Source organism: Mustelus asterias, chromosome 26 (assembly GCF_964213995.1).
Source record: "Mustelus asterias chromosome 26, sMusAst1.hap1.1, whole genome shotgun sequence".
Lineage (NCBI taxonomy): Eukaryota > Metazoa > Chordata > Chondrichthyes > Carcharhiniformes > Triakidae > Mustelus > Mustelus asterias.
This window is the reverse complement of record NC_135826.1, coordinates 4,338,002-4,365,462: the sequence shown is the minus strand read 5'-3', so window position 1 is coordinate 4,365,462 and position 27,461 is coordinate 4,338,002. Positions and strand designations below refer to the sequence as shown.

The following is a 27,461-nucleotide window of genomic DNA, read 5'->3' as shown; positions in this document are numbered from 1 at the left end:
TTGGCTAAGGTTACTGGGGAGAATTTAAACTAGATAGGTTGGGGGGAGGGGAGCTAGAAGAGTTGACTAGGATCAAGGAACTAATTGATGGGGTGGAGGATGCAGGGGTAAGGGGAATTACAAAATTAATGGTAGAGGAGAGGGTGCAAGTGAATGAAGGCGGTAATTTAGATAAGGGAGTAGAGGGAGAGGGTGTTCGCGACTCATCAAAGCGGGTCCAGATAAAAGCTGGAATAAGGACACTTTGCCTGAATGCACGAAGCATTCGGAACAAGGTAAATGAGTTGATGGTGCAAATCAGCACGAGTGGGTACGATCTAGTGGCCATTACAGAAACGTGGCTGAAAGGTGACCAGGACTGGGAGATGAATATCCAGGGGTATCAGGTGTTTAGGAAGAATAGACAGGAAGGAAAAGGTGGTGGGGTCGCGCTATTAATAAGAGATAATATCAGGGTAGTACTGAGGGATGACATAGGCTCTGAGGAACAAAACGTGGAATCATTATGGGTAGAGATGAGGAATAGTAGAGGGAGAAAGACACTAGTAGGTGTGGTATATAGGCCCCCAAATAATAATGTTGAGGTAGGGAGGGCTATAAACAAGCAGATAAGGGATGCGTGTAAAAACGGAACGGCAATAATCATGGGGGACTTCAACATGCACATTGACTGGCAGACTCAAGTCGGTAAGGGTGGAATGGAGGAAGAGTTCTTAGAATGCTGTCGGGATAGTTTCCTTGAACAGCATGTTACGGAACCGACGAGGGAACGAGCTATTTTGGATCTGGTATTGTGTAACGAGGTAGGTAGAATTAAGGATCTTATTGTGAAGGACCCTCTTGGGTCTAGTGACCACAATATGGTCGAATTTCTGATTCAGATGGAAGAGGAGAAAGTTTGGTCCCAAACCAGTGTCCTCTGTTTGAACAGAGGGAAATATGATAGGATGAGGGATGAATTGGCTAAGGTAGACTGGGAGAGCAGGCTGGCAGGTAGGATAGCTGAGGAACAGTGGAGGATTTTTAAGGAGATCCTTTTCAGTTCTCAGCAAAAATATATTCCAGCAAAAAACAAGGATTGTAAGAAAAGGGAGAACCAGCCGTGGATAACGAAGGAAATAAAGGAGAGTATTAAAATAAAAACAGCTGCGTACAGAGTGGCCAAAAATAGTGGAGAAACAAGTGATTGGGAAAAATTTAAGAAACAACAAAGAGAGACTAAGAAAGCGATAAAGAAAGGAAGGATAGACTATGAAGCTCGGCTAGCAATTAATATAAAAAATGATAGTAAAAGTTTTTATAAATATATAAAAAGGAATAGAGTGGCTAGAGTGAATGTTGGACCCTTGGAGGACGAGAGGGGGGAGTTAATAGTGGGAAATGAGGATATGGCTGAGTCTTTAAATAAGTTTTTTGTGTCGGTCTTCACGGTGGAGGACACAAATAGTTTGCCAAATATTAACGATAGAGGGTTGGCAGCAGGAGAAATACTTAATACAATTAATGTTACCAGAGAGGCAGTGCTGGGTAGACTAATGGGACTGAAGGTGGATAAGTCCCCGGGTCCGGATGGAATGCATCCCAGGGTATTGAAAGAAATGTCAGAGGTAATAGTGGATGCGTTAGTGATTATTTATCAAAACTCGTTGCATTCTGGGGTAGTGCCGGTTGATTGGAAAACGGCTAATGTTACGCCGCTGTTTAAAAAAGGAAGGAGACAAAAGGCGGGTAACTATAGGCCGGTCAGCTTAACGTCTGTAGTAGGGAAAATGCTGGAATCCATTATTAAAGAGGAGATAGCAGGGCATCTGGATAGAAATGGTTCGATCAATCAGACGCAGCATGGATTCATGAGGGGAAAGTCGTGCTTGACGAACATGTTGGATTTTTATGAAGATGTGACTAGGGCGGTTGATGGAGGAGAACCGGTGGATGCGGTGTTTTTGGATTTCCAAAAGGCGTTTGATAAGGTGCCCCATAAAAGGCTACTGAAGAAGATTAGGGCACACGGAGTTGGGGGTAGTGTGTTAAAGTGGATTGGGGACTGGCTATCCGACAGGAAGCAAAGAGTCGGAATAAATGGGTGTTTTTCCGGTTGGAGGAAGGTAACTAGTGGCGTGCCGCAGGGATCGGTACTCGGGCCGCAACTATTTACCATTTATATAGATGATCTGGAGGAGGGGACGGAGTGTAGGGTAACGAAGTTTGCAGACGACACAAAGATAAGTGGAAAAGTGAATCGTGTGGAGGACGGAGAAGATCTGCAGAGAGATTTGGACAGGCTGAGTGAGTGGGCGAGGATATGGCAAATGGAGTATAACGTTGAGAAATGCGAGGTTATACACTTTGGAGGAAATAATAACAAATGGGATTACTATCTCAATGGAAACAAATTAAAACATGCTACCGTGCAAAGGGACCTGGGGGTCCTTGTGCATGAGACGCAAAAGCCCAGTCTGCAGGTACAACAGGTGATCAAGAAGGCAAATGGGATGTTGGCCTATATTGCGAAGGGGATAGAATATAAAAGCAGGGATGTCTTGATGCACCTGTACAGGGCATTGGTGAGGCCGCAGCTGGAATACTGTGTGCAGTATTGGTCCCCTTATATGAGGAAGGATATATTGGCATTGGAGGGAGTGCAGAGAAGGTTCACCAGGTTGATACCGGAGATGAGGGGTTTGGATTATGAGGAGAGGCTGAGGAGATTGGGTTTGTACTCGTTGGAGTTTAGAAGGATGAGGGGGGATCTTATGGAGACTTATAAGATAATGCGGGGGCTGGATAGGGTGGAGGCGGAGAGATTCTTTCCACTTAGTAAGGAAGTTAAAACTAGAGGACACAGCCTCAAAATAAAGGGGGGTCGGTTTAAGACAGAGTTGAGGAGGAACTTCTTCTCCCAGAGGGTGGTGAATCTCTGGAATTCTCTGCCCACTGAGGTGGTGGAGGCTACCTCGCTGAATATGTTTAAAGCGCGGATGGATGGATTCCTGATCGGTAAGGGAATTAAGGGTTATGGGGATCAGGCGGGTAAGTGGTACTGATCCACGTCAGATCAGCCATGATCTTATTGAATGGCGGGGCAGGCTCGAGGGGCTAGATGGCCTACTCCTGCTCCTATTTCTTATGTTCTTATGTTCTTATAACTGTTCCCCTCACTAACTTGGTTAATCTGAGACCACTTGGAATACCCATATTGTTATTTGACTCAGAAAAAGTAACAACAGAGAAAGGATCAAACCTATGTTGCAGTTCTGGTCAGAAACTCCAAAGTGGTTTTTGGAGCCCGCCTGGATCATAAGTTTTGCACCTTGAATTTGGCTAGGATAAGCATAATAGGTTTCACTTCAGGTGTGATCCAAGTGACCCACAAGAGAGCTTTTATCAAATAAAATTTATTTAAGAATATAGTTAACATGTATAATAAGAATATTAGCAATAACTTCTATCAATTACAAACAACACCAAAACAGCCACAATAATTTACAACCCTTAACAAATACAGGAGCTGCCCCAATCAGACCAATCCCATAAACAGGACCTTCCAAACAGGTTTAATACAGCATAGACTAATGCTCATGTGAAAATGGAATTTGGTCTTTGGATGAAGTCTATGCAGGTCTCTGGACAGACTCAGAACAGTTTGAAGTCAGAACAGCTTCCCAAAACATCAGGGACTCTAGGCAAGCCACCAACAGCAGATTCCCCCCTTCAGAAAGACAAAACCTTGCTTTTAGATAACCAGCAGAATTTCCAAAACCAGGAAGAGAGACACCTCCTTCCAGCTTAATATCCCTTCTGAAACCCAACTAAACAGCAACTCAAACTCAAAATGAAACCGTATAAACCTACTGGAAAGGAAAACAAAACTGTCCAAAAACACATGACCGTCCTCCTAACAACGCAGGATCATAAACAACCTAGAGTTAAAATAAACAGATCCCATTTAAGCTATTGAAGTAGCAATAAAAAGACATCTCCAGACAAGCTGGTGCCATAATGACATCAGCTAAGGCTGTGAGCTGAGAAACACTGAAGCTGTGAGAGCTGCAGAAATCATGATTTTTTTTTTTAAAGCCTTTCTTTAAAGGTACACTAACGTCACACCTGGGAGATTCCAGTTTTATATTGTCCACTATCAAAACCGACAATGCATTTGACCACAAAGATGCTGGGATAGCCCTCTGTACAAAATTTCAGTTATTTAACTTCTTATATATGATTAATTTCTAAGCATAATTATGTTCCAATGAAAAATGGCATCCATTGATTATTTACCATGATTAGGAGAAAAAAGCAGTGTATGCTGACTCCAGATGACAATGTGCCCCCTCATTCCAGTTGGCTGTATAACTGAAGGTACAGTATCACCAGAACTCATATCGAAATCATTTGAAGTGAGGTTACTGTAGACTGAAAAATGCCTAAAATAAAACTAATAATAAATGTTAATTTTCAAAATTATTACCAAGGAAATTCAAAATCTAATATATCACAATAGGTATATGAATCTAGAGTGAAACCAGTTATTCAAATCTTTGACAAATCATTGGGAGAGCACATTTGAAATCTTCTGTATTTCTGCACACCTTTTTTTCCAAGAGGTGGATGCATTGGATACAGTTCAAAGAAAAACTATGATTCTTAGGTGCCCAGCTATGGGTGTTACAAGTCAGATTGGATACTTAAAGGTGTTCTGTGAAGCTCGCCTGACTTGTAACATTTTACGTTGAATTTGGCTAGGATGAGCATGAGAGGTTTCACTTCAGATGTGATTCAACTGACCCACGAGGAGCTTTTATCAAAAACAAAGTTTAATTAAGAATACTGTTGACATATAGTAAGACAATTAGCAAGAACTTTTAACAATTACAAACAAGAAACACAACAACCACAATAATGTATAACTTTTAAGGAAGATCTTTAAGTGTTCCAACCAAAGCCAACATCCAATACACAAAACCCTGCAAATAAGCACAATACAGCATAGGTTAATGTTCACTTGTTACAGGAATCCAGCCTTCTGGGTTGAATGCTGAAAATCCCTTGTGAAGCAACTCAGAAGTGGTTGTAATTAAATCTGTTTCCCAAAACACGGCTTCTTTAAGGCAGGATGGCAATAGGCCTCTCCTTCAGCTAATTGATGATAGTTTCAGAACCAAACAGCTTGCTGCTAAACTGCTTCCAACACACTCCCCAAAACAAAACTGAAAGCCCAAAGGAAAAAACCCCTATCACCTGACTGCCACAAACGAAACTGAAACCCCTATCAACTGATTGCCACAGCTTAGCTCCACCCTCCAATGACATCATTGAAGCTGTATGATTTTTTTAAAAACCTTTTTTAAAGATACACTCACATGACAGGAGGAAAAGCTTACACTGAGTTAAACATGACTAAGGGGAATATTGCTGAGTATAAACAATGTAGATGCAAATTTTTCACTTGAATTGTGAGCATCTCAGAGGACAAATTCAAAACTAGCAAGCCACTAATGAAATCAGAGACTGAGATGAAGTAATTTAGTTGAGCCTGTTACACATATCCAGTAGCTTCATGCATGGCATGGTGGCACAGTGGTTAGCACTGCTGCCTCACCTTGGCAGGGAACTGGATTCGTTTTAGCCCTAGGTGAATGTGTGGAGTTTGCATGTTTTCCCTGTGTCTGCATGGGTTTCCTCTGCGTGCTTTGGTTTCCTCCCAAAGTCCAAAGATATGCAGGTTATGTTGATTGGCCACAGTAAATAGTGTAGTTTAGGTGGATTAGCCATGGCAAATGTGCGGGGTTACAGAGAGAGGGTGAAGGGGAGGGACTGGATATTCTTTTGGAGAGTCAGTGTAGACTCGATGGACCAGATGGCCTCTTTCTGCACCGTAGGGATTCTATGCTTCATCCACTAATGGATTTTTAAAATGGACTGCCAGCTAAATCAGTTCATGTTATGTTGATTAATGCCTTCAAAAATCTCAAAAGGTACCTGGTTAGGAACAGGACAAGACATGTAACTCCTTCTCAGCCTGAACCTAAATTCCTAGGGTTACAGCAGGTGTTTACCATTTGAAATAGGGGATATGTGGAGTTGAGGCCACAGTTAGATCATGTATATTCTCATTACATGGCAGAGCAGCTCAAGGAGCCGAATGGCCTACTCCAGCTCCCAATTTGTATGCTCGTACGTATGTTTACAATTACATAGAATATGAAGCCCATAAATAGGTCATTCAGATCAACCAATCCATGCCAGTTTTTAAATACCACATTCGCAAATATTCTAGAACAGTTGAAGGGAATTAGATGTTCGCAAATGTAACTCCGCAATTTAAGAAAGGAAGGGGAGAGAAAAAAGGGAGGTACAGGCAATTTGGTCGATGATTAATGTAAAATAATGCAATTTATTATTAAGGAAGTCTTAACATTGCATTCAGAAAATCATAGCATTACCAGATATGTTATAATCCAGGTCAGAAACTCCAAGGTGTTTTATGCAGTCAGTCTAAATGATAAGTTTTGCACTTTGAAGGTTGGCACAGGTAAGCATAAGGGGGGGGGGGGGGACGATTCTCCCATTCAATTTTTTAGCACAGCGGGCCAGGAGAATCGCACCTTGGCCGATTCGCAGGATTCCTGTGAGCGTTCATGCCGCGCTTGCTCTCCCAGGCCCGGTCTGCTGGGAGGCGGGACTAGCATTTAAATACTATTTAAATGCTATTAATGGGCCTGGGACCGAATTCTCCAGGCCCGCCCCACCAGGAGTATTTCACTCCAGCGGGGTTCAGATTAGCTCCCCACTTTCGGAGAACTAATCTGGAGTGAAGGGGGGGCAATCCGGCGATCGAGGTTGCGAGCAAACCGGGAGGCTGACAGTTTGGGGCCACTGTGCATGTGCAGAGGCCCGCTGATTTCAGCCTCTCCAGCATGAATCGGTCCCACCCCCTGAAATTTAATGATATTCATGCTGGTGGCCTCTGCAGTGCACAGAATGTGGGATATTCTAGTGGGATATAACTCCCACTGAAAAAAACAGCGTAAATTACTCCAGTTTTCCCGTGAATTCAACACATAATTTATTTGGGAGAGTTCCATCTAAGATGTTTCACTGCAGGTATGATTCAAATGACCAGCTAGGGAGCTTTTGTCAAACAAAGTTTAATTAAGAATATAGTTAACATATAAGACAATTAGCAATAACTTTTACTAATTACAAACAAGAAAAAAAACAACCATGATATTGTATAAACCTTAACAGCTACAAATACTGTTCCAACACAAGTACATCTACAAACATACACCCCCGTTCCAGGCTTAACATGATGCTGGATCTTGCAGCTTTGTAACACTTGCTGTGAATGAGTCTTTTGGCTGGCACCTTTCGACCCTGATACTTTTAGAACACTTCAAGAAACAGAGGCACTCCTTGCCTCTAGTTACTAGTTAGCCAGCCACCAAGAGCTAAATTTCCAATACCAGGGAGAGACACAGAAACACACTGCTTTTCACTCTGGAGTCCAACAGCTTCTCACTAGCCAAACTGCAAATGAATCTTTGGATTCCTCTGTGAAGGAACCACCTGCCCATGACCTGTCAATCAGTCTTCCCCCAACAATTAGAAAGGGTCGTAAAACCCGTAAAACACCAGGACATTGCATTAAGCCCAAATTAAAAATAAACAAAAAGGCCCATTGTATGCCTTCAACAGACACCATGGCAACAATGCAAAAAAAAGGCCTGCTTAAAAAATCTGCAGAGAAACAGGATTAAAATACCTTTCTTAAAGGCACAGTAGCATCATAGATGTCAACATGGTTTTACTTAAGGAAAATAGTGTTTGACAAATTTATTAGTTCTTTGAAGATATAACTAATAGGGTGGGTAAATAGTGGTATGACCAGTCCCCAGGCAAGGTCCCCACATTTGTTATCCTTTGTCCCCTCTGTGGGTACTGTCATGGCACAAGCCCGAATTTGTGAAATTTAACATGGAATCCTGCCAAACTGTTATACCCCGGTGAGGAGGGATGAACTGGCTCCCTTTCTTTATTCAATTGCCATGTTTGATTGCGACAAGATTGGTTCATAAAAAATCCCTTCCCATGCGGATACATTTTCACTTCCCAATCTATTTATGTTTTACAAGGAGCCAATTCAACCAGGCTTTGTTGAGTTAGAGAAAAGTGAGAGTTTATTAGCTACATAAAATGCGAGGAAACAATAAAATACACACTCATACATACACATGTTAGAAGTGGGCCCAAAAATAATTTTTTACAAGATTTACAAATCAGTCTTTGACTTGCCCATGAGTAGTAGATGGTGAAGCATTGCAGTCATTTGAGATTCATGATTCCAGTGGCATCTTAGCTGAAAGTTGTCCTGCTTCCTTTTCAGCTATGGCTTTGCTTATAGCAATAAGAGAGAGAACGAGACATATATTTTTACCTGCCAGACCAACATGGAAATCTGCTGTCTTTCTTGTTTCTGTCTCATACACTCTGACACACACAGCACTGGTCCACACTGACTAGGTTTACTGCTGGCTTTTCATCCGAGTCTTCTGTGTATTTCTGGAACAGGAGAACCAACAACTGGTTCGGGACGCAACTTACAGGATGTAATTCTGGCTGAGATGATAATCAAATTCCATTATCTCCAGAGGACATTACAGTTAGTTTATATTGATTTATTCCTTTAACATGTTCAAGTCTGGAAAAAGTTATGACAAACAGTCACTGAATTTACATTCTCAAAATTTACATCCTCAGTCATCTTTGGCTTGCACGTCCTTTTTAAAAACACGTCTTTTTAAAAGTTAAATATACCCACAGGTATTCGGGATTTAGATCCATCATCATGACACTTCTCATTTTTGTATTAATGAAGTGAGATTCACCCTCATTTCATTACAAAAGGGAAATCAAAATATAAAACAACAATCACTCTTATACACACATTCATTCTGTTAGCCTAGATCAATACCCAGAGGACCCTAAACTGTTTTTAAGCCCTGCATAACCTTCCTGCATTGTTTTCTTTCCACACAGTTGGTTACATTGATTTACAATATTAGCTTTATAACAAGGTCTCAAGGTTCTTAATCTTACAGTCATTTCTGATCTGCAACCTATCAGTCCCTTGCTATGACGCTGGACTAAATATCTTCACTGACTTTTGGGTGTTTTACTCGATTGTTAACTCCCAGTTTATAACATGTTGGGTGGAATCCTGAGCTCAAACTATCACAGGAAGGGGCTCAAAATCCAGAGGAAAATGAAAATTGTGAATCTCGCCAGCAAGATCATGATCTCCAATTTTCCCCGCCCCTCGTTGGCAATGTAATCAGGTTCATGCCTATAATGGGTGAGAACCTGATTTTGACAGATTTAACTTCCAGGAACTCTGCAACTGGGCATGGTAACTCTCTCACTGTCCTCTTACTTGTCTCAGAACTCACCTGGTTCCTGTTTAACTGCTAAAATGTACCTACTAACTCAATGTCCAGATCATCCTCTTTGCCTAGTTTAAATTCTACTGGTCCCAACTTCAGTTATTGCACAGACCTAATCTTAAGCCTCTATAAATTACAGATTTGTTTTCTTAATTGCAAGCCTCACTGGTTCTATTGCCTTCTGTGGGGCCCCTGAACACTCTCCAGTTCTCTGCCTTACTGCAGGCTTCGGCTGCATGTTCTCTGCCTCTTTCATAGCAAGTCGCCATTGCATAGGTACTCCAGCTCTTACTGGTTCTATTGTCCCCTTTAAGACCTATGAACAATATTATATTCCTACAGATCTCGGCTGGCTTCCTCCAGTCCTTTCAGCTTCTTTTGACTTGTATGATATTTCCTAACTGCTCGGGGATAATGTTTTATTCTGTGTGCCTCTTTCCTTTTTGAGTTCACCATTTCTCTTTTGGAAAGCTTCTTCCTGTTCCCGTTGTCTTTCCTTTCTCTCTTCCGTTCTCTTTGGAAAGCATCAACTCTTTCCCTTCTCTCTCTTTGGTAAGCTTCCTCTTTTTCCAATTCTTGGAGTTCTATCTCTTCATCTCTGTTCAAGTTTTGTTCTGAGAAATTCTACTTCTTTCTGCAGCCTTCCTTGCATTCGCAATTTTAAGTTTCTGGCTACACGGTGTAATATTAAACATCTCTCATTTCAGGGAACCTCTACTCCCAAGTGCCTATATAGCTCTTTTAACTTTTCGAGGGACAGAACTTTTAAATCCTGAAAGAAGCTTTCACTATTTGTATCAGAAGTGCACATTTCTGAACTTCATTCCCAAGACTCAAGAGAACCTTTTTCAGTTTCTTAAAATTAATTTCAAAGGAACAAGTTACTTTCCCCAATCTAATTTGTTTGTTTTATCTGTGGAACAATTCTGGCCACAAACCTCCAATTTGTTATAACCTGTCCCCGGGCAAGATCTCCAAATTTGTTACCCTCCCCTCTTTGGAAACTATCTCGGCATGATCCCCAGTTTGTTAACTTCTGGACGGGATACCCACAAATGGTTATGGCCACAGGTAAGGAGAGATGAATTGGCTCCCTTTTTTTATTCAATCCTCTTGGTTGGTCAAAATAAGATTTCTTCAAAAAGGATTCCTTCCCTTGCGGATACCTTTTCCCAGTCCCAATTTATTTATGTTTTAAAAGGAGCCAATTTAATCACACTTTCTTGAGTTCGAGAAAAAGTGAGAGTTTATTAGCTAAAGTAAAGTTTATTTATTAGTCACAAGTAGACGTACATTCACACTGTAATGAAGTTACTGTGAAAATCCCCTAGTTGCCACACTCCGGCGTCTGTTCAGGTACACTGAGGGAAAATTTAACATGGTCAATGCACCTAACCTGCACATCTTTGGACTGTGGGAGGAAACCGAAGCACCCAGAGGAAACCCACACAGTTACAGGGAGAACATGCAAATTCCACACAGACAGTGACCCAAGCTGGGAATCGAACCCAGGTCCTTGGCACTATGAGGCAGCAGTGCTAACCACTGTGCCACCATGCCACCCCACATAAAATGCGAGGAAACAATAAAATGCTCACACGTATGCACACAGATCAGAAATGAGAAGTGTGTCAAAAATAAAGTGAAAAAAAGATATATAAGTCAGTCTTTGACTTGTCGTGAGGAGTAGGTGACTGCCTTCGTACCGTGATTCCAGCAGCTGAATAGTTGGTTTTGAGATTCCAGAGTTCTGCAGTTTAGCTCACAGGAGTTATCTTGCTTCCTTTTTATGTGTGCCTTTGATGATTTGGTTTGCTTACAGCAATCAGAGAGCGAGCGAGACTTTATTTTTACTGCCAGAGCAAGGGAAAAATCTGTTGTCTTTCTCGTTTTTGTGTCACATGCTCTGACATACAACACAATTCCACACAAATTAGGTATGCAGCTGGCTTTTAATCCTTGTCTCCTGTGTATTTATGGGTGATGAAAACCCACAACAGGTCTGGGACATAACTTACAGGATCTGATTCCTGCTGAGATTGATAATGAGCTTCTATTATCTCCACAGGAGATTACAGTCAGTCTGTATTGATTCATGCCTTTGATATGACCCCATCTGGAAAAAAAGTTTGATATTCAATTGTCTCTCAGGACTTAGTATCATCCACACAGGAACTTCTCAAACAGACACTGAATTTATATTCTCAGAATTTACATACTCAGCTATCTTTGGCTTGTATGTTCATTCTTTAAAACATACCTACTTAAAAGTTCAATACGTCTGTCCATAATTCAAGGTTTTGATCCATCATCAAGACAATAGGAAACAGTACATGTGGTATGCTTGAATTTCCAAAAGGCATTTGATAAAGTGCACACAAAATGTTAATTCTCAAGTTAAGGTTGCATTCTTACAGTGCAGAAGGAGGCCATTCCGTCCATCAGGTCTGCACCAACTCTCCAACAGAGCATCTTACCCAGGCCCTATCCCCATGACCCAATATATAATTCCCCCTAACCTACACATCTTGGGACACTAAGGAGCAATTTAGCATGGCAAATCCACCTAACCTGCACATTTTTGGACTGTGGAAGGAAACCAGAGTGCCCGGAGGAAACCCACGCAGACACAGGGAGAATGTGCAATCTCTACACAATCAGCCAAGGCCAGAATTAAACCCGGTCCCTGGCACTGTGAGGCAGCGGTGCTAACAGCTGTGCCACTGTGCCACTATTAAAACATGTCATAATTTTAAAGGATTCTATTGGGTCATCTCTCAGCCTTCTCTATCTAAGAGCGAAGACCAGGTCCATTCATCCTTTCTTGTTAAATAAGTATTTTTATTTCTGGCGTGAAACCTGGAAATCTTTTTTGTACCCTTTTCCGTGTCCATGGGGGCAATTTTCAAAGATTTTCAAGATTCAAAATGTCCATTTTGGCAGGCTGTGTTTCATGAATTTACGGCACTCTGTACAATACAGGGACCATCAGGCCATTCACGCCAGTGGGTGGGGCCTAAATCCGCCAGAGAGGTCAGCAGCAGAATGCTCAGGCGGCCAACGTACTGGGAGATTGGTTGACATCCCGCCACCCAAGGACATTGCCAGCCTCCCAATCATCCCCACCCCCCCCCATCTGATCAGCGGCCCTCACCCCTCCAACCCGCTCCCCCCCCAGGATCGGCAGCCCCAATCCCCAATCGGTGGCCCCCACCACCAGATGCTACTGGACCACGTAGCGGGGTGGGAAAATTGTGCCCCATATCTTTTTTATAATATCTCAACCAGTAATGTTTGGTCTTATCTAATTTCAATACAAATTCAGCAAATCCTCTATGCTTTTCAATTCTATCCCTTTAAAGTTAAACCCAAGTGCTTGGTTTGCTTTTTTATGACCTTGTTATCTTGTGTCACTACTTTCAGTGATTTGTATATTTGTACTCATTGATTCCTTTGTTCCTTTCCCATATTTAGATTTTTATTTTTCTAAGTAAGCAGCAATCTCTTTATTTTACTTGTCAAGGTGTAATATTTCCCCTTTATTTTGTTGAAATTCATTTGCCATCTATATGCTCATTCTGTAAGATTGTTAATATTTTCTTGTATTTTGTTCCACTGGAGCAAGCTGAGAGGGAGTGATTGGAGGCAGCAGTGCTGATGAGAGATGAATTGAATTGTTTATTTATTTAATTAGTCAGCGAGTGTGTGTTTGTTTTGGCCTTTACTTTTGCAGTAGTATTTTAAGTTTAAAGTGAAAACTGGAAGTGGGCTGCTAAGGAGTCTGGGAAGGGTTTTTATTTTAACTTTAAAAGTCAGTTACCTGGGAGGTTCCCCCTCATTGTTCCACTGGAGCAAGCTGAGAGGGAGCGATTGGAGGCAGCAGTGCTGCTGAGAGATTAATTGAATTGTTTATTTATTTAATTAGTCAGCTAGTGTGTGGTTTTTTTTTGGCCTTTAAACTTAAAATACTACTGCAAAAGTAAAGTGAAAACTGGAAGTGGGCTGCTAAGGAGTCTGGGAAGGGTTTTTTAAGCGCGTGAAGTATAAAAGGTAGGCTGCAGTATACAGCGGGCAGCGTCGGGAGCGGGCAGGGGAGTGAGTGGGAAGCAGAGTGTGAGCTATAAGGCTTTGACTCACAGGGCTTGAGTGAGTGGGAAGCAGAGTGTGAGCTATAAGGCTTTGGCTCACAGGGCTTGAGTGAGTGGGAAGCAGAGTGTGAGCTATAAGGCTTTGGCTCACAGGGCTTCTGGGACAGGGCGAGCAGGGGTGAGTTTAATTCATTTTTGCTGTTTCTACCTGGTACTGGCAAGTTATCTAGAGGGGATGGGTGTGCAGGCAGTGCTATGTTCCTCTTGCACTATGTTTGAGGTGAGGGACGACGACAGTGTCCCTGCTGATTACACCTGTGGGAAGTGCACCCATCTGCAGCTCCTCCAAAACCGTGTTAGGGAACTGGAGCTGGAGTTGGATGAACTTAGGATCATTAGGGACGCAGAGGTGGCCACAGACAGAAGCTTTAGGAATACAGTTACTCCGAGGAATGAAAGCAGATGGGTGACAGTGAGAGGGGCTGGGAGGAAGCAGTCCGTGCAGGGATCCCCAGTGGTCGTTCCCCTTAGCAACAAGTATTCCACTTTGGATACGGTTGAGGGGGATGACATACCAGTGGTGAGCCGCAGTGAGAGGATCTCCAGCACTGTGTCCGTCTCTGTGGCTCGGGAGGGTAAGGGGCAGAGTTATTGGGGACTCGTTACTTAGAGGGATAGATAGGAGGTTCTGTGGCAGCAAAAGAGACTCACGGATGGTATGTTGCCTACCGGATGCCAAGGTCCGTGACGTCTCAGACCGTGTTTTCCGGATTCTGAAGGGGGAGGGGAAACAGTCACAAGTCGTGGTACACATTGGTACCAATGACATAGGTAAGAGAAGGGACGGGGATTTAAAGCAGGAATTTCTGGAGCTGGGCTGGAAGCTGAGAGCCAAGACAAAACATGTGGTCATTTCTGGTACGTTGCCGGTGCCACGTGATAGCGAGTTGAGGAACAGGGAGAGAGTGCAGTTAAACATGTGGTTGCAGGGATGGTGTAGGAGGGAGGGTTTCAGATACGTGGATAATTGGAACACATTCTGGGGAAGGTGGGACCTGTACAAACAGGACGGGGTGCATCTGAACCAGAGGGGCACCAATATCCTAGGAGGGAAATTTGTTACGGCTCTTCAGGGGGGTTTAAACTAATTTGTCAGGGGAGTGGGAAAAGGAGTTGTAGTCCAGACGTCAGTGAGGGTGGTGAGGTATTGGGGAAGGTATCAGGGTCAAGGGTGGGTACCGGTAGACAGGAAGGTGGGTTGAAGTGTGTCTACTTCAATGCAAGGAGCATCCGGAACAAGATAGATGAACTTGGGGCATGGATTGGTACTTGGGACTACGATGTTGTGGCCATTACGGAGACGTGGGTAGAACAAGGACAGGAATGGTTGTTGGACGTTCCGGGGTATAGATGTTTCAGTAAGTGTAGGGAAGCTGGTAAAAGAGGTGGAGGAGTGGCATTGTTAATCAAGGATAGTTTAACGGCTGCGGAAAGGCACTTCGAGGGGGATCTGCACACTGAGGTAATATGGGCTGAGGTTAGAAATAGGAAAGGAGCGGTCACGTTGTTAGGAGTTTACTATAGGCCCCCAAATAGTAATAGAGATGTGGAGGAAGAAATTTCTAAGCAGATTATGGATATGTATAGGGGTCACAGGGTAGTTGTCATGGGGGACTTTAACTTTCCAAATATTGATTGGAACCTTTGTAGGTCGAATAGTTCGGATGGGGCAGTTTTTGTGCAGTGTGTGCAGGAGGGTTTCCTGACACAATATGTGGATAGGCCGACAAGAGGTGAGGCCACATTGGATTTGGTACTGGGAAATGAACCGGGCCAAGTGTTAGATTTGGTTGTGGGAGAGCACTTTGGAGATAGTGACCACAATTCGGTGTCTTTTGTAATTGCAATGGAGAGGGATAGGGCCGTACGGCAGGGCAAGGTTTACAATTGGGGGAGAGGTAATTATGATGCGATTAGGCAAGAATTAGGGGGCATAAGTTGGGAACAGAAACTGTCAGGGAAAGGAACTAATGAAAAGTGGAACTTTTTCAAGGAACAAATACTGGATGTCCTTGATAGGTATGTCCCTGTCAGGCAGGGAGGGAACCATGGTTCACGAAAGAGGTGGAATCTCTTGTGAAAAGGAAGAGGGAAGCTTATGTAGGGATGAGGAAACAAGGTTCAGATGGCTCGATTGAAGGTTACAAGTTAGCAAGGAATGAGCTGAAAAAGGGGCTTAGGAGAGCTAGGAGGGGACACGAGAAGTCCTTGGCGGGTCGGATCAAGGAAAACCCCAAGGCTTTTTACTCTTATGTGAGGAATAAAAGAATGACCAGGGTGAGGTTAGGGCCGGTCAAGGACAGTAGTGGGAACTTGTGTATGGAGTCAGTAGAGATAGGAGAGGTGATGAATGAATACTTTTCTTCAGTGTTCACCAAGGAGAGGGGCCATGTTTTTGAGGAAGAGAAAGTGTTACAGGCTAATAGGCTGGAGGAAATAGATGTTCGGAGGGAGGATGTCCTGGCAGTTTTGAATAAACTGAAGGTCGATAAGTCCCCTGGGCCTGATGAAATGTATCCTAGGATTCTTTGAGAGGCAAGGGATGAGATTGCAGAGCCTTTGGCTTTGATCTTTGGGCCCTCGCTGTCCACGGGGATGGTGCCAGAGGACTGGAGAATGGCGAATGTTGTTCCTCTGTTTAAGAAAGGGAATAGAAACGACCCTGGTAATTATAGACCGGTTAGTCTTACTTCGGTGGTTGGTAAATTGATGGAAAAGGTCCTTAGAGATGGGATTTACGACCATTTAGAAAGATGCGGATTAATCCGGGATAGTCAGCACGGATTCGTGAAGGGCAAGTCGTGCCTCACAAATTTGATAGAATTTTTTGAGGAGGTAACTAAGTGTGTTGATGAAGGTAGGGCAGTTGATGTCATATACATGGATTTTAGTAAGGCGTTTGATAAGGTCCCCCATGGTCGGCTTATGATGAAAGCGAGGAGGTGTGGGATAGAGGGAAAGTTGGCCGATTGGATAGGTAACTGGCTGTCTGATCGAAGACAGAGGGTGGTGGTGGATGGAAAATTTTCGGATTGGAGGCAGGTTGCTAGCGGAGTGCCGCAGGGATCAGTGCTTGGTCCTCTGCTCTTTGTGATTTTTATTAATGACTTAGAGTAGGGGGCTGAAGGGTGGATCAGTAAATTTGCTGATGACACCAAGATTGGTGGAGTAGTGGATGAGGTGGAGGGCTGTTGTAGGCTGCAAAGAGACATAGATAGGATGCAAAGCTGGGCTGAAAAATGGCAAATGGAGTTTAACCCTGACAAATGTGAGGTGATTCATTTTGGTAGGACTAATTTAAATGTGGATTACAGGGTCAAAGGTAGGGTTCTGAAGACTGTGGAGGAACAGAGAGCTCTTGGGGTCCATATCCACAGATCTCTAAAGGTTGCCACTCAAGTGGATAGAGCTGTGAAGAAGGCCTATAGTGTGTTAGCTTTTATTAGGCAGGTTGAGTCCGTAATTAAGAAAGCAAATGTAATGTTGTCATTTATCTCAAGAGGCTTGGAATACAAAAGCAGGGATGTACTTCTGAGGCTTTATAAAGCACTGGTTAGGCCCCATTTGGAGTACTGTGAGCAATTTTGGGCCCCACACCTCAGGAAGGACATACTGGCACTGGAGCGGGTCCAGCGGAGATTCACACGGATGATCCCAGGAATGGTAGGCCTGACATACGATGAACGTCTGAGGATCGTGGGATTATATTCATTGGAGTTTAGGAGGTTGAGGGGAGATCTGATAGAAACTTACAAGATAATGAACGGCTTAGATAGGATGGACGTAGGGAAGTTGTTTCCATTAACAGGGGAGACTAGGACGCGGGGGCACAGCCTTAGAATAAAAGGGAGTCACTTTAGAACAGAGATGAGGAGAAATTTCTTCAGCCAGAGAGTGGTGGGTCTGTGGAATTCATTGCCACAGAGGGCTGTGGAGGCCGAGACGTTGAGCGTCTTCAAGACAGAAATTGATAAATTCTTGATTTCTCGAGGAATTAAGGGCTATGGGGAGAGAGCGGGTAAATGGAGTTGAAATCAACCATGATTGAATGGTGGAGTGGACTCGATGGGCCGAATGGCCTTACTTCCGCTCCTATGTCTTATGGTCTTATGGTCTTATTAACAGGGGGTTGGAGTTTAAGAGCCGTGGGGTTATGCTGCAACTGTACAGGACCTTGGTGAGACCACATTTGGAATATTGTGTGCAGTTCTGGTCACCTCACTATAAGAAGGATGTGGAAGCGCTGGAAAGAGTGCAGAGGAGATTTACCAGGATGCTGCCTGGTTTGGAGGGTAGGTCTTATGAGGAAAGGTTGAGGGAGCTAGGGCTGTTCTCTCTGGAGCGGAGGAGGCTGAGGGGAGACTTAATAGAGGTTTATAAAATGATGAAGGGGATAGATAGAGTGAACGTTCAAAGACTATTTCCTCGGGTGGATGGAGCTATTACAAGGGGGCATAACTATAGGGTTCGTGGTGGGAGATACAGGAAGGATATCAGAGGTATGTTGGGGTGTGGAATGGACTGCCTACAGTGATAGTGGAGTCAGACACTTTAGGAACATTTAAGCGGTTATTGGATAGGCACATGGAGCACACCAGGATGATAGGGAGTGGGATAGCTTGATTTCAGATAAAGCTCGGCACAACATCGTGGGCCGAAGGGCCTGTTCTGTGCTGTACTGTTCTATGTTCCTCTTAACATTGACTATCCAAAACCACTCCCCCCACAATTCTCCGTCACCGCTGCTCTTCCATTTGTTTCTTTCAGTGCTGCAGAACCATCATTATTCCAACTGCAAAACTCTCCATCATCTCTCCCTTCCCTCGAAACAATGGCCAGTATTTTACGACCTCGCTTGGGCCAACGGAGAATTCCATTCTGCAAGCCGTGCCCACCCCAATTCCGAGGCAGGCGTGGCGGTAAAATTCCAGCCAATAACTCCAACTGAACTGAGGATCACCATGCACCAACAGATAAATTATTTATTCCAGAGGAAACACCAGTAATGGGTATTAAAGGAAATTAATTGACATTATTGAACAGTGAGTGAAAAGCTAATACCGGAGAAATCAATAGTTATAAGTTCCAGCTTTATAGAACCTTAGTTAGGCTGCACTTGGAATATAGTGTTCAATTCTGGTCGCCACACTACCAGAAGGATGTGGAGGCTTTAGGGAGGGTACAGAAAAGATTTACCAGGATGTTGCCTAGTATGGAGGGCATTAGCTATGAGGAGAGATTGGAGAAACTTGGTTTGTTCTCACTGGAACGACGGAGGTTGAGGGGGCGACCTGATAGAAGTTTACAAGATTATGAGAGGCATGGACAGAGTCAGAAGCTTTTTCCCAGGGTGGAAGAGTCAATTACTAGGGGGCACAGGTTTAAGGTGCGAGGGGCAAGGTTTAAAGGAGATGTACAAGGCAGATTTTTTTTACACAGAGGGTGGTGCGTGCCTGGAACTTGTTGCTGGAGGACGTAGTGGAAGTGGATACGGTAGTGACTTTAAATGGGCGTCTTGACAAATACATGAATAGGATGGGAATAGAGGGATATGGCCCCCAGAAGGGTAGGGGGTTTCAGTTAAGTCGGGCAGCACGGTCAGTGCAGGCTTGGAGGGCCGAAGGGCCTGTTCCTGTACTGTAATTTTCTTTGTTCTTCCATTTTGACAGAACGGAAAATTACAAGATAGCAACGTAATGGGCAGACAACACCGGTGGCATTTGTTTCTCGGTTTTCCAAACCTTTCAATGGCAATCCTATCATTGTTGGAAACTTTAAAAAGTCAAATACGAAACTAAACAGAACAAACATTTCTATAATTAATGCTAACTGCAGTTATCAAGAGACCTCATTACAGTTCTACAAAAATAGCTAGAATATTGAAGGGTAATAAACATACCATCTGATCAACTTTTATCAATAAGGATAATGCTGATATTGTTGGTTGGATAAATGCACCTTCAAAAGTTCCCTTTGGATAAATAATAGATCATTTTAAATTAGCATTTTCTCAGTTTTAAATTTAAATGTATACCTGCAATACAGTATAGGGAAATATGAAATAAATATACATTAAAATTGAATCTAAATTAAGTTTTTTTAAGATATTGTGAAGTGATGCCACCAAATGCCCATTTCACTTCTTCAGTACTTATAGTTGAAGTGATCTGGATATAGATAACCTCAGTCACCTGCTGGATAATAAATCCTGTTCATCTTGACCCACTCCCAAGCACACTGCAAGGAAAGGTGACATATATTATATGTTGCTGCTATTGTTAAACATGGTTTGATAGATGATAACGTTTGTTTTAGAAACCATGGAGGAAAGTTACTGAACAAATTCACAGGAGTCTGCTGATGGACTTTTAACAAATAATAAAATATTTATTAAATAACTAAAATAAACTATATTATGTAGGACGAGAAGTTGGTGACATCTCAATATAAACAAGACACTTCAAATTCACATTATTGCTTTACCCCATATATTTACAGACACATGTAACAGAGAAGAGTTACCATTGGTTTGACAGTGGAAGAGGATACATTTGACCATAAAATAAATGATCAACTAAATTAATATACACCTATTGTTCCCAAAACTTAGTTAGTCTTCAAAAAATATTGCATCAAAAGGTAGAAAAAACAGCTTCTGCATTGTATCGACTTTGAGGAGAAGAACATATCAGGTTCTATTTCAATAAATGTGATATACATAAGAGAACATAATCACAATGGATTTTCACGTTGTTTCAATGGATGAGTATTCAACAAATATATTCTAATTTAGGTTGTGACCGACAGTTTAAATAATTTTCTTATTTTATATACATTTTTACAATAGCATGTAGCCTCAACAGACAGATTGTCTAAATAAGAGTTTGCAAAGGTAGTTGAAGATGACAGACCAAAGAGACATTAAACATGATGGGAAAATGGACAATATTATAAATGCACAGAGTAATTTGGTTCTGAAAAAGGTTAATGGATGGCCTTTAAGGATGATGTGTATTTGACAAACAGCAACTACACAAGAACTTGTGGTGCAAGAATTGTAGCACTGGTAAACTGATCACTGAAGAGTTCAGTAGCATGTGATAAGAAAAGTCGGACAAACAGGGCCTGTGACTGGAGACAGAGAAGCTGATTAATCTTACTTGACTGAATCAAGCAATTTGGGACAGAGCAGTTTCGCCAGAAGTATGATCTCTGATTGATGAAGCCCGAAAATATGTGTTTATTTACCAGTGGGTGAAGATGAGAAATGTGCTAAGGAACCACAACAATGAAGCAGGATGGCATTAAGTTATGTCAGCTAAAATAATGACATCTTGAAGGCATATGCAAGCTGATGTGGTAGATAATGAATTTCTTCACTACATCTACAGACAAAATGTATAAGAGTGTGCCTGAAGATAACAGACACTGCAGTCAGGGAATGAGTGGCCTGGTCTGTCATTAAAGAGTGGAGAGAATTATTTTTGGCAGACTGACAACCTGAGGTGACCTCTCCCACACAGACAAGCTGGATATTGGCACTCTGAGTATTTCTTTTTGCCTTGCTGAACTCTCAGTAAGGTTACTGCTTCTAGCAGAAAAAAGGACATTTCATTGTCACGTCACCTCTGTCACCACCTGGAGTAAGGGTTGTAATGACTTCAATGAGGCCCATGACGTCCGGCTCTTGGAATATGAGCTCCCTGATTGAGGTCATAATTGCCTGCCCAATCAGGGAGCCTCACCTGTGTATAAAAATGGGAGTGTCAGGTCTATAGCCTTCCAGATTCACACTCTATACTTGAAACACTCCTTTAGGATGAAGTTAAATTTGTAAATAAAGGAAATCTGGTGAAGGGACACCGGCCTCTGAGGAGTTATTTCACGGGCTTAATCGATAGGACAGTAGGACCTCCTGGTATAACAGTCCTTCCCCTGCTTTAAATCACTGACAAAGTTAAAATGATCCTCTTTGGATGTGCCAAAACATTTTATATTACATGATATCAAAGAATTGTCCCATACAGGACCTTCAGCTGGATTCTGCTAGTACCGAGCCACTACAATTATGTATTGAAGATGACAGACTGATGAATCAATAAACTAGTCTTATGAATGATTTTACATTTTGATTGACATATTCCTAATATTTTTGGCTACTCATTGAAAATAAAACTAGGGTTGACTTGCATTAAGAAGTAACATACCTTAGATAGCATTATTGGCCTCATTTGTTGAAAATGTAGACCACCATCTTTAGACAAGAAAATTATAATTTCAGACTTCACAACACCCTTCTGATATGCAACAACTAAGGAGCTCGTAGTCTGCAAAGGAAGAAAAGTTGAGAAATAACAATAGCCTTAAAATATCTGAGATTCAAATATAAGTCACAACATTCATAGGAAACAATGTCCCCTTATCGATACACAAAACATTAATTGAATCTTTTCTGATATTTACTTTTTGTATAAGGTATTGGTTTGTGGTGGGGTAGAAAGTGTATATATTGTAATGCCTCGTGAGACAGGCTGGATTGGCCAGAATGTCTTTTATATCAGTCTTCATTGCCAAGGAGCAACAGCAGGAAGCAGTTTCATGAGCAAAGGAAGACATTTTATGGTGTCTTTCATGAGGTACTTTTGACATGTAGTCATTAGTGTAATGTAGAGAACATGACAGCCAATTTGCCCACAACAAACTCCCATAAATAACAATATGACAATGACTAGATGTTCTGGTGATGCCAACTAAAGGATAAACATAACCAAGAACACCAGGATAACTTCACTGCTCTTCTTCGAAATAGTGCCATGGAATCTTTTATGCCATCCAAGAGGGCCATCAGTTTCCTTCTCATCAAAAAAATCTCCAACAGTACAGCACGCAACTGGAGTGTCAGCCTTGATTTATTATACTCAAGTCGTAGATTGGGATTAAGCCTGCAACCTTCTGACTCAGAGTGCTACCAATTAAGCCACAGCTGACACCAGGGGCACAATTTTCCCGACTCACTGCAGTACTCAAGCAGCACAGTGGACCAGGACATGTCGACGGGAGGGAAAAAACAGGAATCGCGACCGGCCAGATGGATCTTCCTGGTCCAATTTTTTGGACAAAATTAGCTTCGCACTACGGAACAGCATGAGGCTAAATACTATATGCTAATATGGATTAGCATCTATTTTGCAAACCCAGGATGCAATTGTCCAGGCTCGTTAAAATTTCTGAACACGCTGATGGAGGTCCACACCAGCGTGGGACCAGAGGCCATCAAGGCCCCCCGAATGGTTGGGGGCCGGGTTGTGTGTGCCTTGGGCAGTGCCAGCCTGGCGCCCTGGCACTGCCCACTGGGCAGCCTGGCACTGTGGCAGTGCCAAGGGGACAGGGCCAGACAGGGGTCAAGCCAGACCAGGGGGTGGGGGGAGGTAGGTGGGGAGGGAATGGGGGAAACTCTGCATGGGTGCGGGGGATGAGATCAGGGATGGAAGGCCGGGTCCGGCCATCAGGAGGCCCGCGATGGGGGGAGGAGGGGTGGGGCTGGTGATGTCAGGGGGTGTCAAGACATGCGATTGGGAGGCCAGCAATCAGGAAGCCGTCATTTGGAGGGGAGGGGAGGGGGAGGGTGCATGTCAGGGCCGGCAGTTGGGCTGTTGGCGATGGAGGGAGGGGAGCTTGTCAATCGATCTTCCAGTATACTGGGAGGTCAGTGCATGCTCAGTGTGGCCCCCTCAGCCAGGGTGCGAGTAGGCTCTGCTCCCCCACCCCCTCCAAACTGGTGTAAATCCCCTGACGGCCTCTGTGGTGCACAGAGGGCCAGTAATTCATTTAACTGAGCTCGCCCAAAAAACGGGTAGGAAAAACTTATGGGTTTTTTTGGGAAAATCAAGCCCAAGATTCGTGAACAATTCCTTTGACAAGGATGTGAGCAAGAAGAAATTGGAGCCCACAAACAGAATGTAGGTAGTTATGGAGGAAGGTAGTTCGGGGAATACCTCATAGTTGGCAGCCCTAATTTTAATGATCCTATTATACTTGGTCAATGTGAGTGAAATCAAGAGTAACCATATAGATCCTCAAATACTAGAAACCTGATTCCCTATCATGACCACAGCATAAATTGGAGATTGACGTGACACGACACACTGGGACGGCACGGTGGCACAGTGGTTAGTACTGCTGCCTCACAGCGCCAGGGACCCAGGTTCAATTCCTGACTTGGGTCACTGGCTCTGTGGAGTTTATATATTCTCCCCGTGTCTGCGTGGTTTTCCTCCAGGTGCTCCGGTTTCCTCCCAAGGTGTGCAGGTTAGGTGGATTGGCCATGGTAAATTGCCCCTTCGTGTCAGGGGGACTAGCTAGGGTAAATGCATGAGGTTACGAGGATAAGGCCTGGGTAAGATTGTGGTCAGTGAAGACTCAATAGGCTGAATGGCCTCCTTTTGCACTGTAGGATTCTATGAGATGACACAAGGAACCTCCAATGCAATGTCCTCTTTTCAAACATTCAACTATGCCTTATTCCAAAGCCTGAGATCAATGGTGGTAATGTTAAAGAAGTTGCCAAACAATGGGGACAACATGTAAAATAGGTGAACCTGTCAGAGATCCTGGGTACCAGCAACCTTAGGCACACTTAGTCGACTTTTAATACAAACAGTACTAGACACCATGCATCCAATGCAAGGTCTTTAATTACTTGTGCACTAGGAGAACTCACCTCCTCCATCTAAATGGCTGGAGTGGTTCTGACGTTGCAGAAAAACTTAGCAGTTATAGTCAATTACAGCAAATCAGGAACAAGCATTTTGTTCACATCCTTTACTGACATACATATTTGCCAATTAAATCCTGGCTTTTCGCCCTTTCTCATTCAATGAAAAATTGACTTCTGCTAATCCTTCATTTGCATAGCATATCCCCCCATTTGGTATTTGTTATGGAAAAAATCTGGTAACATGATGCTGGATTTTCAGCTTTGTGACACCTATGGACAGAAATCCATGCCAGCTGTTTTCAGAAAAGGGTATATCCTCAAAACAGCCAAACATCAGAGAGGTAAACCCAGTCTCTGGCAGCTTCCAACACAGCAACATTTAAATAACAAAAGCTCCGACTCCAGAGAGAGAAAAAAAAACAATGTTGCTTCTCTCAGCTTCAAGCTGCTTCTGAAAACGAAACTAAAATTGGAATTCTCTGTGAAAAATAGTTGTCCCCAGGCCCATGACCTGACTTGTCGATCACACCCAAATTAAGCTATACTCAGCAATCCCAATGAACCATTAAAACCACAGAACATTGCATTAGTTCAGATTAAAATCAACATGATACCAATTATATTGCCTCAGTAATAATAAAGGGCACTGGCTACAGAAAACATGGTGCTGACAAAATATCCTGCAGAGAAACATACATTTCTTAAAGGCACATTACCATCACACAAAGATACATTCCAGAAAGAGATTGGCAACTGACTTTTCTCCACTGCAGACACCTTGAGGGCAGCATGCAGTGGTGCTGAGATTTTGGGTGTGCACAAAGGATTAGATAGAGAGCACCCTTCCCACCACCAGCCAAGTTAAATGGAATAGACCCAAACAATATCTACAGTTCAAAACCAGTATCTATGATACACATTAAGGGCCATCAGCAGCAGCAGAATTATATTCAACCGCAAACTGTAATTTCATGGACTGGCATATGCCTCAATCTACCATTACATCAAATCGAGGAAACGGCCTTGGTTCAATAACGAGTGTAGGAAAGCATGTCCAGAGTAGCATCAGTTGTACCTAAAAATGAAATACCAACCAGGTGAAGCTACATGCATGTTAAACATCAGAAGTAGCACAATACAGACAGAGCTAAGTGATCCAAAAACCATATTAGATCAAAGCTCTGCAGTCCTGTAACATCCAGTCATGAATGTTGGTCAACAATTAAACAATTAACCAGAAGAAGGCATACCTGGCAGGGGAGAATCAATGATCAGGAAGACTGATCTCACTTCTCAACCTTTTGGCTAATATCAAGCATCAGATCAAATTCAAGGTCAGGTGCAATGCCTTTGTCTTGTCAGCATGGATCTTGTATGCCTCTCTTGTGGATACAGTAAGAAGTCTCACAACACCAGGTTAAAGTCCAACAGGTTTATTTGGTAGCACAAGCCACTAGCTTTCGGAACGCTGCTCCTTCATCAGGTAAGTGATGGGCCACTTTATCAAATGTGTTCTGAAAATCTAAGCATCTACCAGTTCCCCTTTATCAACAGCACATGTTACTTCCTCAAAAAACTTGAATAAGTTGGTTAAACATGATTTCCATTTCACAAAACCATGTTGACACTGCCTGATTGCCCTGAACTTTTCCAAGTGCCCTCCTAACAGCTTTAATAATATCACTAACACTAATGGTGACCCCCAGGATATTGATAGTGGGGGATTTAGCAATGGCAATACTACTAAATGCCAAAGGGAGAGGGTCAGATCCTCTCTTATTGGAGATAGTTATTGCTTAGCACTTGTATGGCACAAATGTTACTTGCTGCTTATCAGCCCTCGCATGAACATTGTCCAGTTATTGCTTCAGTATCTGACAAGTTATGAATGGTGCTGAACATTAAGCAATCCTCCATGAACATCCCTATTTCACACCATATGATGGAGGAAAGGTCATTGATAAAACAGCTAAAGATGGTTGCGCCTAGGACACCACCCTGAAGAACTCCTGCAGCAATGTCCTGGTATTAACATGACTGACTTGCAACAACCACAACCATCATCATTTGTGCTGGGTATGATTTCAAATGCGATCGATTAGCATCTGTCTATCTCATGCTACCTCTGCTGTTTGGCATGCAAATAGTCATGTGGTGTACCAGATTGACAACTTGTTTTCAAATATGCCTGGATCTGCACCTGACATGTCCTCTTGTACTTTTCGTTAAACCAGGGTTGATCACCCGTTTGATGGTAGAGTGGGGGTGTGCCAAGCCATGAGGTTAGGAATCGTGGTTGCATAAATTCTGCTGCTACTGATGACCCACAGGGTCTCATTAATGTCCAGTTTTGAGTTGTTAGATCTTTTCAAAATCTATTCCATATAGCAAGGTGGTTGTGGCACACAACAGAATGGAACATATCTTCAATGTGAAGACGGGGCTTCGTCTCTATATGGGCTATGCGGTGGTCACTGCAAGTAATACTGTCACCTGGAAAAGTGATCTGTGAAAAGCAGATCGGTGGGGACAAGGTCAAGTAGGCTTTTCTCTCTAGTTGATTCCCTCATCACATGCCAAAGAACCAGTCAAGTAGTTATGTCATTCAGGACTTGAACCACAATGTCTTCACCTTCAACAACCAGTTCTTCATCCAGACACACGGAACAGCCATGGGGACCAAATTCGCACCTCAATATGCCAACATCTTCATGCACAGGTTCGAACAAGACTTCTTCACCGCACAGGACCTTCAACCGATGCTATACACTAGATACATCGATGATATTTTCTTCCTTTGGAGTCATGGTGAGCAATCACTGAAACAACTCTATGATGACATCAACAAGTTCCATCCCACCATCAGACTCACCATGGACTACTCTCCGGAATCGGTTGCATTCTTGGACACACGCATCTCCATTAAGGACGGTCACCTCAGCACCTCACTACCGCAAGCCCACGGATAACCTCATGATGCTCCACTTCTCCAGCTTCCACCCTAAACACGTTAAAGAAGCCATTCCCTACGGACAAGCCCTCCGAATACACGGGATCTGCTCGGATGAGGAGGATCGCAACAGACACCTCCAGACGCTGAAAGATGCCCTCATAAGAACAGGATATGGCGCTCGACTCATCGATCAACAGTTC

General features: G+C 43.1%; 1 protein-coding gene across 1 annotated transcript in view; it reads right to left on the bottom strand.

Annotated features, from left to right (window-relative positions):
* LOC144479380 (cation channel sperm-associated auxiliary subunit delta-like) overlaps nt 1-27,461 on the bottom strand; it is a 145,306-nt gene that overhangs the window by 93,011 nt on the left and 24,834 nt on the right. Inside the window, exons 5-7 of the mRNA XM_078198000.1 lie at nt 21,799-21,918; nt 19,783-19,828; nt 4,312-4,413 (exon numbers count right to left, since the gene is read on the bottom strand). Coding sequence (XP_078054126.1) covers nt 4,312-4,413; nt 19,783-19,828; nt 21,799-21,918 — 268 coding nt within the window. The remainder of the gene's footprint in view (nt 1-4,311; nt 4,414-19,782; nt 19,829-21,798; nt 21,919-27,461) is intronic.